The sequence below is a fragment of the Python bivittatus genome, unplaced genomic scaffold, assembly GCF_059951505.1.
Source record: "Python bivittatus isolate LINGU-HERP-01145 unplaced genomic scaffold, Pbiv_v1 ctg000080_np1212, whole genome shotgun sequence".
In the NCBI taxonomy this organism is placed as follows: domain Eukaryota; kingdom Metazoa; phylum Chordata; class Lepidosauria; order Squamata; family Pythonidae; genus Python; species Python bivittatus.
This window is the reverse complement of record NW_028277035.1, coordinates 21,157,110-21,169,915: the sequence shown is the minus strand read 5'-3', so window position 1 is coordinate 21,169,915 and position 12,806 is coordinate 21,157,110. Positions and strand designations below refer to the sequence as shown.

The 12,806-nt window shown below is 36.5% G+C and overlaps 1 protein-coding gene across 5 annotated transcripts in view; it reads right to left on the bottom strand.

Annotated features, from left to right (window-relative positions):
• FBXO38 (F-box protein 38) overlaps positions 1-12,806 on the bottom strand; it is a 40,432-nt gene that overhangs the window by 25,040 nt on the left and 2,586 nt on the right. For all 5 annotated transcript variants that reach the window (XM_025166602.2, XM_088133622.1, XM_015888055.3 and 2 more), the window contains 9 exons: positions 10,401-10,534; positions 9,312-9,475; positions 6,413-6,578; positions 5,971-6,108; positions 5,260-5,397; positions 4,190-4,283; positions 3,676-3,806; positions 2,264-2,434; positions 509-651 (listed from right to left, as the gene is read on the bottom strand). In XM_025166602.2, coding sequence (XP_025022370.1) covers positions 509-651; positions 2,264-2,434; positions 3,676-3,806; positions 4,190-4,283; positions 5,260-5,397; positions 5,971-6,108; positions 6,413-6,578; positions 9,312-9,475; positions 10,401-10,534 — 1,279 coding nt within the window. The remainder of the gene's footprint in view (positions 1-508; positions 652-2,263; positions 2,435-3,675; positions 3,807-4,189; positions 4,284-5,259; positions 5,398-5,970; positions 6,109-6,412; positions 6,579-9,311; positions 9,476-10,400; positions 10,535-12,806) is intronic.

Sequence of the window (12,806 nt, the reverse complement as noted above, 5' to 3'; positions counted from 1 at the left end):
AAGAATGGGGAAATAGAAATACAAAGAACAGCAAAGCTCCTTGTAAAAATTATAACAACAAATATTCTTTCAAACATATATTATTTTTATAATCAGCCTCTTGCCTAAGATTACTATTGTAACTTGCAATACCGAATTAGCTTTCAATACTTGTTTTATCATTATGCAAAATTAATCTGACTTGGAGATGTGGGTGTGCACACAAGTCCTGTTCCCAGATTCCCACCATCCTTGCTACTTTAAACACTTTCTTTCAAATGAACACATATAGTGCATGAAAATCTACCAAAAAGGTTCAGAACCCAGGAAAATGAAGGTGAAGCTTATGGGAATGCTTATATTTCCAACTCAGGTTAACCCTTTGTGTGAGCAGGTGATTGCTTGCATAGGACTTTTAATTCTGTACATAAACCATATGTAATTTATCTGTTTAAAGGCACTTGGTAGAAGCTTAACATAGTAGGTTTTAGTACACATTTCAAAACACACAATTATTTTTTATACTCACTTTGGGTGGTTCCCGAAACATCTGGTCCAGAGAGATAAACTCCAGGCTTGGCAGTAATTCAATAAACTGACTAAAAGAGTCTAGTTTTATTGCATGGCATCTCACCAGGGTGAGATCAAAAAGCCGAGTCCATCTTGAATGATCTACAGAAAAAGCAAATGGGCTTATCATAGTATTTCTTCTTAAATGTACCTTCCAAGTTTGAATAAATAATTACTCTTCTTCTACCATGTCAATTTGAGTTTTCTTCTTCACTGCCACCATTCCAAAGTGGATTCCCAGTTATTCTAATGCATCTGCTTTGCTGAAAGCCACCATTTTCACAGGTAGCGAGTCACACAGAATAAAAAATACTAGTAAGACTAAAAAAAACCTTTCTAAAATACATTCATTTTGTTACGATACAGATGAAACAGAGAAGAATACCAAATCAATCATCTTGGAAACTAATACTAATTTATTTTTATTTCAGAAGCCGTGAGTGGGAACACTGAAAAATGAAGATTTTTTGTGACTGACCACAAAGATTATAAAATCTACAGGTTTCAGTGGAAGAATTCCTTCCATTAGCACAGTTTTCATCTCATGAAAACAAATTTTCTCTACTCATGGATTGACTAATACCACCCACTGAACCATCAGTGGGTATCCTTTTGATGTCCAAGGAATATATTTAACAGCCTGCTAGCTTTGTAGGCAGGGGTTCATAGTAAAGGCAGGTTTATATAGAACTTTCATACAATGATTTCACATGCATTATTTAAACACACTTTATGTGAGACTACTCTGGAGTGGTTTAGAACCTAGAACTAGAATTTAGGAGCTAAATTGCTCAACACAGCTCCTCATGGTTTATATATGATGCTTATGCTAAAAACTGCACTGACTACCAGTTAGTTACTAAGCCATATTCATTAAGCTATTATCAGTTTATAATGCCCTAAACAGTCTGAAACTAGGTTATCTGAGGAACTGCCTCTTTCAATATTTCCACCTAGGTTTACATGGTCTTTTCATTCTATGGAAGATGCCTTCCTTATGATTACAATAGTGCTATGGGCAGCTGAAGATAATTTAGTGTAGAAGAGGGAATTTTTTGCTATGGAATCCACTATGTAGAATTACTTCATCACTGAAATGAGGGCTCTCCGCAGAAATTTTACAAATTGTTTGGATATTTATTTCAAAATATTTTTGCACCATCACAATCACTACAGAATCTGAGCAGTACACAGCTGAATGAATGAATGAATGAATGAATGAATGAATGAATGAAACAACCCTAGTCCTCATAAAAATAATTAGATGAATGCTCATTACAACCATTATGGGGCAAGGTTCCATTGAAAAATAATGGTTTATTTGCTCAACCCCTAATAGTTGTGATTTCATGGTTTTAATTTCTGACTAATTTATCATATTGCATTGTTCTATTTTTGATACTTTTATTGTAAGCCATTTTGGGGTTCACAAAAAAGAACAAGAGGTATATAATAACAGTATTAATGATGCTCCAGTATTACTCACCACTCAGCATGAAACAGAATAGTAATACTTTCTTTCAGCAACATATGAATCAGGATAAAATGACATTCTTAGATCAGCCACATAGGCTGACCTAATAGAAGCATACAGACATCAAAGGTGTCATATACACAACAGAAACAATCCCTAAGAATAATCAATTTATTTAAGGAGGGGATGTATTCAACTTACTGAAGGACTTTACCAGATGTCAGTTTGTGAGTACAATACCTGTGATCCAGCTACTTGGATTATGTAGATGAGGGCAGTTGTATATGACAAGATATTTAATTGAAGAGAAGACTTCATTTACTGCTTTCATTCCTATGTCTGTGATAATGCCTGGATTTTCAACCACATCAGCTAATCCATACTTCACTAGATCTGCGTTGATCATTTTACCTAGACACCGAGAGAAAAAAAAGGAACATGATATTTCCATGAATCTCTACAGCTATGCAGTCTGATTATTGGCCACAGCTATATTAACTATTCGCCTCTTGGTCTTAGAAAACAAAAATAGCAAAATAAAGGAAAAAATGTTTTCTAATAGTCACAAATCTAGGCATTGATCTATAAGAGCTAACTTAACAAACTATGCTGAGGTTAAATTCTACCCAGCTCCTCCTTGATATCCCAGTTTTATAAGAAGCTCAACACAAATCAAGTTTGGCATAATTAGTTATGCTCTTAATTTTAAAGAATATGACAGGAACACTGGGCTGCAGAGTTGGAGATATACAAAACCAGTAAGATGAAGCACCAATCTCCCATTACAACTATAAATATGGAGTCTACATGAAGTTTTTAAAATCTTTAGCAAATTTGTCATTCTCTTACTTTCTTGGCAGACACACAGGAACAGAGCTAGGCATGAAACTCTACCACAGACCTGCACAATGTACCATCAGTGGGCCACATAAGGCCTGCCAAGCACCTGTGTGTGGCTCACCAGCATTTTTTGAAAAATCCATTGCCACCAAATGTGGCTGCCACCAGGAAGGAATCACAACTGCTGCCTAGGTTTTCACATCCACTTCTACTCCAAAAGACACATTAGTGAGTGCCTCCAGGCTTCATGAATACTGTCAGCTACACTGCTGCCATTGTGCTGCTAGCTGCCAAAGAGCTGATTGGCTCACCAGCTATTCCTTTGGGACCCATGATTATCTTTATGGTATCAATCTGGTCCTTTCCCCTCTACAAGTTGTGCAGGCCTGCTCTACCATATTGCTATTGCTAGGAAAACACCGATATGCTTGATTTACTCTTCTTCAGGAAGGGAATATGTCCAATGTTTATTTGCAATAAGGCCCATGTACATTATCCAATTCTATGGTCTCTTCAGACCAAGGTTTAATTCCCACAGGGAAACTCCCAATGACGTAAAGAGTTTTCACAGCTAATCTCAAGAAATGTGATGCTGTCCAGGCCATGTGTACATGCTATTATAATCAAGACTCCTTCTATAAGTCCCAAGCAAGTTTGAGGATCAGCCAGGACGTAAGTGTTGCCTGTAGATTACACAAGAATGTATCATAACATTTGTACTCCCTTTAAGCAAATAAGTAAATAAAATCCACCCAAACTGCTGTTCTACCCAAACTGCTGATAACCAAAAGAAAAATTAGAGGATTTCATACACTGTAACAAAAACTCATCAACATATCCAAGATGTAGTGTTTCAAACTGAGGAAATTCCAATTCTGCCATTTTTAGTGCAGAGAATACTCCATCTTTGGTTAGGGAAGGCTGGATTCGTACTTCATGCAACCTGAAAAAATAAGAACCAAAGTAGGAAGTAAATGTTAGTGTGAGTTCCTAATATAACACATTAATATTAGAACCATGGTTCAAATCAAAGCAACAATAGAGCACTTTTATTACATCAGAAGAAAGTGTAACAGATAAATGCACATTTATTTACGAGTAAATGCTTGCTAATTTCATATATTTATAAATTGCACAACGGTATTATTTCTTGGAAACATCTATTATGATATTTACCATATGAATTAGGTTAAATACAAAACAGGACATGGGAAAACAGCAATGCACAGAATTTAAGAAAGCAGAAACAAAACTGTATGTGTGAATATGTAGACGTAGTGGTGATTTATTGACAGACTAAAAGGACCACTGCCAGACAACAATTACCTTCGAGCAGCAGTTATGATGAGGTAGCCAAGGTCAACTTCCAAAGCATTCTTGCAAGCTCCGAGAACTATAGTGTGCAAATTTCTGAAGCCCCCTGAAAATCAAGAGAATAATCAAGAAAACAATAATTCCCACTATTCAGGAGCAATATTCACAGAAGTGATGTTGGAAGCAAAATTGGAAACCCAAACCTTTTTATTTCTATTTCAGCATAGTTTATGACTGCTATTACTTAACAGGTAAGAATCTCAGTATTGGAAAAGATGTGGCTTTGGAATATATGAAGCACTTGGGATTATTCCTGAAAAACTAAGTTGAACAGTCAAATGTTGACAAGTATATATTTTTTTCCCAGCATGTCAAGCAATCACAGCATACATACTGTACTTCACTACAATCTCTGCATATCATTCTGAAACTTCTTTTCTAATATGTTAACTTAACCAAACATTCTTAAAGTTTTGGTTCATACTCCAGGAGCATGGGGTTGGTCCAAAGCCAAATCATACCCCTAAACCAGTGTTTCTTAACCTTGGCAACCTTAAGATGTCTGGACTTTAACTCCCAGAATTCTGGGAGTTGCAAGTCCACACATCTTAAAGTTGCCAAGATTGAGAAACACTGCCCTAGACTAAGGAGGATAAAGAACATGCAGTACTGAGGAAAGCTTTGATGGGAGGACTTATTTCTACAGATCTCCCATATCCTCCTCAATCCCTACATCTGCAGTGTTCTCCAACAACATGTTGCCTTTATTGTCAGCCAAGTTTCTCCATTTCAATAGTTAGCAGCAATTTCAGGAACTTCAGCATAATTGGAACCCCACACAAACATATGTTCTCCAAGGGAACATTTTATCTTTCACACAGCCCAAGGGAAAGTATTAACTCTAAAAGAGCTTTTTAAAAAAATATATTCTGTATTATTCAAATGTACCTAGTGTCCTCTTTTTACATTAAAAGCAACTTGTATCTTTGAACATACTAGCAATATTCACTTCTATAAAGGAGAAGATGAAGAAATAATGGGAAAAAGTAAAAGTTGTTCTCAGTTCCAAAGAATTTACAGACCAGATCTCCAGCTGTCTTCTACAACATGCTGGATAAGACCTCCAAGAAAAGGAACTCGAACCAATTCTAGATGTTCCAAATTTCGAGCAGAAGCCAAGCCAGTGACCAGGGGAACATACTTCAATGAGTTTGTGGGTCCTACAGAAGAAAGAAAAATTATAATTCACATTCAAAGGCAGCTAAATAGAAGCACAGAAATTTTAGGATGTACCATAACACTTTCTATCCTAGATAAGATTTCAAGCATTCGTATTCATGTGACAAAACTGTTACTTTCTCAGTAAAGAATGTAAATGCAGAAAATGTATATATACAAAGATATTTTGCCTACATCTCTACATTCCTGTAATTCTGCAGAGCCATGATAGAGAATGATTGCTAACATATAGGAGAAAATTCCCCATTTACCTCCAAAGGACATAAAGATTTAATTAATTTTATCAGCCTTGCATCATACAGGAAAAGTCAGCTGATAACAACTTGTCAGAAAAAGTTTATTTCAATTTTCATACTGTAAACAGGGAACAGCAATTTTAAGAAGTGAATCAGTATTAGTCAGACTTGGAGCCCAGACTGACCCTGACATTACAGCACTATGGACAATAATCTTCCACTTCCTTCCAAATGCTTGAAAGGTTTAGGAAGTTGTACCATAACACTTTCTGTCCTAGATAATGTTTCATGCAGTAAAACTATCCTCTGCTCTTTTACCTGCACAATTTCTCATGACAAAAGTGCGTAAGCTGATGCAAAGGAAATCCTTAAAAGGCTGTGGTTTGGTGAGCCTCACCCACTTTAGGTACAGATGCCTCAGCATTGGAATACAAGGAATGTCAGGGACATTAACTCCTAAAAAAAAAAAAAATACACAAAGCAGCAAGTTGAAGTTAAAACCAGACATTCCAGAGACAAACACTGTGAATACAAATGGCTTGATTTATCAGACTAATACTAATCCAGTGATACGATGTTGAAATTGAGCATGTATTTTACAATGTTGAAAGTGAGAATGTATTTGTTTCATCTACTAACATGAACAGTGACCATCCTACTATTCAGCAACAGCAAGTTTGTATATAATATGTTCTGATTTCATAGCTCTTCAAAAAGCTTAATTGCTTCGATATCACAAATACATCGTAACAGTTCTTACCTACTAAGTGCAAAGTCTGAATTTTAGCTCCTATTGTTATCTTCAGTTTATTTTCAGGTGGAATTGGGAAGGCACCATTACGATTACGAAACTTCCCTAGGATGTGAACTTGGGGCATGTATGTCCAAATGGCTTCTACTAGTTCTAAATGGGAAGTCTCAACACCCTAAGTAGTAGAGAAAAAAATCCAGAATACACAGTCAAGCATCATCATAGGCAAAACAATATGTATCTTAATTAAGTACTAGTATTTCATGAACGCTATTGCCAACTTATAATTCTGTATTAGTATTCATTTAGCCAATTTCACTGGCAATTATTAGTTGTACTCCAAGTATAGAATATGCAGTAAACATAGCAGATCTAAATGTCTTTGCTAAGATTTATAGCTGGCCTTTCTATAAATCCAGACTTCTAAGAAACCAGCAACAGTATTGCAACCACTAAGATTATCATAATTTCAGAATATAAATTCACTGATACAAATCCATAAAACAATTCTTCCATCAGATTGTTATATGAAACCATAAACAACTGGTCTAGTCCAAAAGATCAAATAAATATTTCAACTACCTTTTTTTAATCTATGGATTAGGGCTCTAGTAACCCTATCAGCATTTAAAAAGTTACATGAAATAAATCACACTATAGGAAGCAGAGTATGACAAACACTCAGATCCTGCATAATATAGAAAAGTGGAACTTAAATGGTTAGGAAGTGTTTAAACTCATTGTTATGAATGAATTTAGACACATACAAATTCGTAGCTAGTATTGCTGATGTTCAAAATGCAAAAGTACTGAAAATAATTTCTAGTTGTCAGAGGCAGAATGGGTATATGATATGATTTCCTCTCTAAATATATAGTACTGTGCAAAAGTTTTAGGCAAGTGTGAAAAAATGCTGTAAAATAAGAATGCTTTCAAAAATATATATTGTATTTGTTTATCAATTTACAAAATGCAAAGTGAACAAACAGAAGAGAAATCTAAATCAAATCAATATTTGGTGTGACTACCCTTTGGCTTCAAACCAGCATCAATTCTTACACTTGCACACTTCATACACTTGCACAAAGTCAGGGATCTTGTAGGGTTAGAGTCAGGTGTATGATTAATCAATTATACCAAGCAGGTGCTAATGATCATCAATTTCATACATAGGCTGAAACACAGTCATTCACTGAAACAGAAACAGCTGTGTAGGAGGCTTAAAACTGGGTGAAGAACAGCCAAACTCTGCTACTAAGGTGAGGTTGTGGAGGAGTTTCATGTCACAAGTCATACACCATGGCAAGACTGAGCACAGCAACATGACACAAGGGAGTTATACTGTATCAGCAAGGTCTTTCCCAGGCAAAAATTTCAAAGCAGACTGGGCTTTCAAGATGTGCTGTTCAAGCTCTTTTGAAGAAGCACAAAGAAATGGGCAACGCTGAGGACTGTAGATGCAGTGGTAGCCCAAGGAAACTTAATGCAGCAGATGGAAGACCCATCATGCTTACTTCCCTTTGACACTGGGAGATGTCCAGCAGTGCCATCAGCACAGAACTGGTGGAAACCAGGGGGGACCCAGGTACACTCATCTACTGTCTGGAGAAGTCTGGCCAGAAGTGGTCTTCATGGAAGAATTGTGGCCAAAAAGCCATACCTCTGACGTGGAAACAAGGCTAAGCGACTCAACTATGCATGAAAACATAGGAACTGGGGTGCAGAAAAATGGCAGCAGTGGACTGATGAGTCAAAATTTGAAAGATTTGGCTGTAGCAGGAGGTAGTTTGTTTGCCAAAGGGCTGGAGAGCGGTAGAATAATGAGTATCTGCAGGCAACAGTGAAGCATGGTGGAGGTTCCTTGCAAGTTTGGGGCTGCATTTCTGCAAATGGAGTTGGAGATTTGGTTAGGATCAATGGTGTCCTCAATGCTGAGAAATACAGGCAGTTACTTATCCATCATGCCATACCATCAGGGAGGTGTGTGACTGGCCCCAAATTTATTCTGCAGCAGCACAATGACCCCAAACATACACCCAATGTCATTAAGGACTATCTTCAGTGTCAAGAAGAACAAGGAGTCCTGGAAGTGATGGTTTGGCCCCCACAGAGGCCTGATCTCAACATCATCAAGTCTGTCTGGGATTACATGAAGAGACAGAAGGATTTGAGGCAGCCTACATTCACAGATCTGTGGTTAGTTCTCCAAGATGTTTGGAACAACCTACCTGCCAAGTTCCTTCAAAAGCTGTGTGCAAGTGTACCTAGAAGAATTGATGCTGTTTTGAAGGCAAAGGGTGGTCACACCAAATATTGATTTGATTTGGATTTCTTTTCTGTTTGCTCACTTTGCATTTTGTAAATTGATAAACATAAACAATTACAATATATATTTTTGAAAGCATTCTTACTTTATAGTATTTTTTCACACCCGCCTAAAACTTTTGCACAGTACTGTACATCAGAACTAGACACAATATTAAACTTGCCAAACTTTGGGACTCCATTGCCAAATTACTTTCTCCTCATTGTGTAAATAATCCACATACATAGCAAGTATAATTAGTATACAAATCATGTGATCTTATGTAGATATACATTGTTCTTTCTATGCCATGTTTCATCATAGATTGCTGACTTCTTACAGTTGTGTTTTAAGGGCAATCTTGCAGATTTAATTGAAACAAAAAACTCCATGAGAGTTTTTAACTACAGTTGTTTCAGGTGTGATAATGAAACACAGATTTAAGGACATGGAACTGAATTAGATCCATAAAATACACAGCCACCTGTCCTTCTTCCAAACTGTCTCCCACATCTTCTAAATTTGTCTCCTTAATTCTTATCCAGAATGACAGCTGTCAAATGAAATTATATGTTAAATTATATTTATGTTTTGAACACATACTAAGAGATTTGGGCAAGCTTGCAAAGCTTCTAGCACCCCTGGAATGCTGAAAGCTTCATAACCGCGAACCCTACGTCTGTCAAGGTGCCTGGGATGAAGCCCGTATAGCTGCTCAATGTCTGGCATTTTCTTCAGCAAGGTTAGGAAGCTGGAATCTGTAAATCCTGCAGAAACAATCCATATTTTATCTTTTTTTTTAAAAAAATAGATATTTAGATGCACAAAGTCAAGCAACTGTCTTTATTTTATCATACATACACTGCCATTTGTATTTTGGCATTTTTTTGGGTAATTTTAGACTTCAAAGACAACACTAAAGAAATATTCTACTACTATTGAAAAAAAATTGAACTGCATGTAAGATGATAATAAGACTGATTTCATTGAAATAATAATTACAAACAGAGGATGTTAAATGTAGACTTAATCAAATAAATGTTTAATTCTCCCAAAGTATAATTTGGTAAGTGGTATCACAGATCTATGTTATAATGGATTGGGTTGTACAGTTTGACTAATTTTTTCATCACAGATCTATCTTTTTTCTTTCTTGATGAGTTTTTATTTGTAATTGAACATATTATGTTATTATTCACGTATCCCAATTTTAATTTTCCTTAAAAAGGAAGAAAAGCCATTTGACTCATTGTTCCACAAAGCTTCCTTATTCCCCACTTTAAAGGGAAGTACTAAACTTGCCCTTTCTGAATTTGTAAGTGTTCCTACATTTTTCTGACCATTTAGAATGTCTGCAAAACACTTGGCAATTTCAGACACTTTCCACAGCAATCTAGAACAAATCCCCAGTGATCCAGGACAAAGATTAAATTGACTTAGTTCCATTTCAGAATACTCCTATTCCATCACTTCTGCCTAGTTGGCTGCCTAATCAAAAGTTGCTTTCTCTTAAAATACAGAGATGTGAAAGATACTGAAAGCTTTTGCCATCTCTTCATTATTCTGGGAAGCTTCCCAGGCACAAGAAGTCTTTGCCATTTGTGGTAATTCCCTGGGTTTTTTTTTTAAATAAAATGCTATAGCTAAGCAGAAAATATAGTCAACATTGTCAAGATTAACAGCACCACTTACCAGTAGGCATGTACTCCCACCAGCGACTTGCACAGAGATCCACAACTTTTACTACTCTTAGGTACAGGATCACAGCTTCCTTTAACTTCCGGGAGAGGCATTCCATGCACATGATATCTTGCAGGGGAAGATACCTTCAGGAAGGGAATAAAATGGGATTAATTCTTGGATGGTTTCTTTCCTCTACTATTACACTAAACAGTAATTTGAATAGTGCTGCATTCATCTATTCACAAACATAGCAAGGAATTCAACAGTAAAGGAAAACAGAACTGCAATAAACCAGGACATGTGATTTAGTTATTCTTTCTAAATTCATCTAGTAACAATAGTTCCTTTGGGAGAATCACATACTGAAAAATTTAAAAGACAAAATTAGTAAGGACATCATGTGTGTAAAAACTGGTATTCTGTCATGATACCAGGACTTCAAAATTACCAGATTGAATTTGGTTTAAATAGCTGGAAACAAAGGAGTGTATTTGTCAGGCAATGAAAAAACAATGTAAGCTACCAGACAATCTTTCTTGGAGAGGACATTTGATAAGTAGGCCCTGTACCTTACAGTCACCCATTACCTTCAAAGATGCACAGAGGGAGGCCATTGAAGATGACAAGAAGTCCGAACATATGCATTTGGGAGGAATCATTCCATTAGAAACTATAATTCAAATTTTCAGGGCTTTAGTCACTATCAACACTCTAAGTTAAGCCCAGAGCCAGTATAGTTAACAAAGGAGAGGATCCAATAGTGGTAGTATCACCAGTTCAGTTAGTAAGCTAGATGCTGTATTTTGAACTAACTGGTTTCCAACCATCTTTAAAATAACCCCATGTACAATGCAATACCTGGGCATGAATAAATAATTGTCAAAGTTCAAAAAGATTTGCAGTCACAACACCAGCCTAAATCAACAAAAGGCATTCCTAACACCAGCCTGAGACCACCTATAAGCTGATTCTTCAAAGGAAATGCAATTCACTCCAAAACATGTTGGTCAAACTCAGCTGAGCAGACATCCCATTCACCAATACTACCTCCATCTTGGCTTAAGCTTGAATTAATTGGCTCTCATCTGTTCACTGTAATATAACAATCAAATAAGCAGCAGTAAAGCACAATTTCAAAGCAGACAATGCAATTAAAATTAATACTGATTTTTATTGCAACAGAAAATGTAATTGGATGCTTATTAAAATAGGCTTTTTTACTATTTATCTTTTAGGTAAGTTAATTACAAGCATCTCTTTTCCATGATGCTTTCAAGTCTCAACAATTACTATCTCCAATTCATGATTTCAAGGTTACCTCTTTGATTTTGAAAAGTACAGTTCAACATTACACAAAGATCAGCTTAATAAAATGGAAAGCCTACTTGATAAAAAGAATCCTGGCAAAATAATTTGTAAAAAAACAGTAACAAATCTGCAATCATTAAACATTTGTTCTGTTATGGTTCTGCATGCTACAGGAGAAGCTTTTAAAACCACAATTAAAAAGCTTTAGGAGGAAAATTCCCATTAGGAAAGCACAGCCAAGAAAGAACTCACTCTGTAGTACAAAATATTTTATTTCATGGCCAATGATGTTCTACACAACGATGAATCATTTCTAGACCAATAAAGTTAACCCGAGTCTTCTTTTGAAAGGTAACACTTAATACAATTCAAAAGGCCCCCTTCTCTGGAACAGCTTACCCCCACAGATAAGGGCAGCTCCTGTTTTTGGAAAGCATTTAAGACCTGGCTCTTTCAGAGGGTCTTTGGGGATGGTGAGTATGGTTGACTTGTTCCTGAAGAGTAACATCCTCAAGAAGGGGCACCAGGCAATGTGTAGATAATTATGATACTGTGTGTTTTTTTTTTCTGAAACACAAAGTGGTTCACAAAGTAATACCACAAAGCACTTTCAGAAACTGACAAGCCATCCATGGAATATTTGGATTGATCTTACCATGGAACACTAGAATAGATCATGATGTTCTGCAAACAACTAATTCCTTTTGCACTCAAAGGCAACTGTACAGTGAACCTCAGGCAAAAGATACATTCTGGATGAATACAGGTAGTCCTTGCTTAACAACTGTTTGTTTAGTGACCGTTCAAAGTTACGACAGTACTAAAAAAGTGACTTACTACTGTCCCAGCACTCCTGCAGTCATGTGATCGTGATCCAGGCGCTTGGCAGCCAGCTCACACTTACAACAGTTGCAGCAACCCAGGATTACGTGATCGCCATTTGCAACCTTCCCAGCTGGCTTCCAGCAAGCAAAATCAATGGGGAACCACATGATTTGCTTAAGAACCATGTGATTCGCTTAACAACCACAATGATTCACTTAACGACTGCCACAAAAAAAGGTCATAAAATCGGATCCAATTCACTTAACAACCACCCTGCTTAAC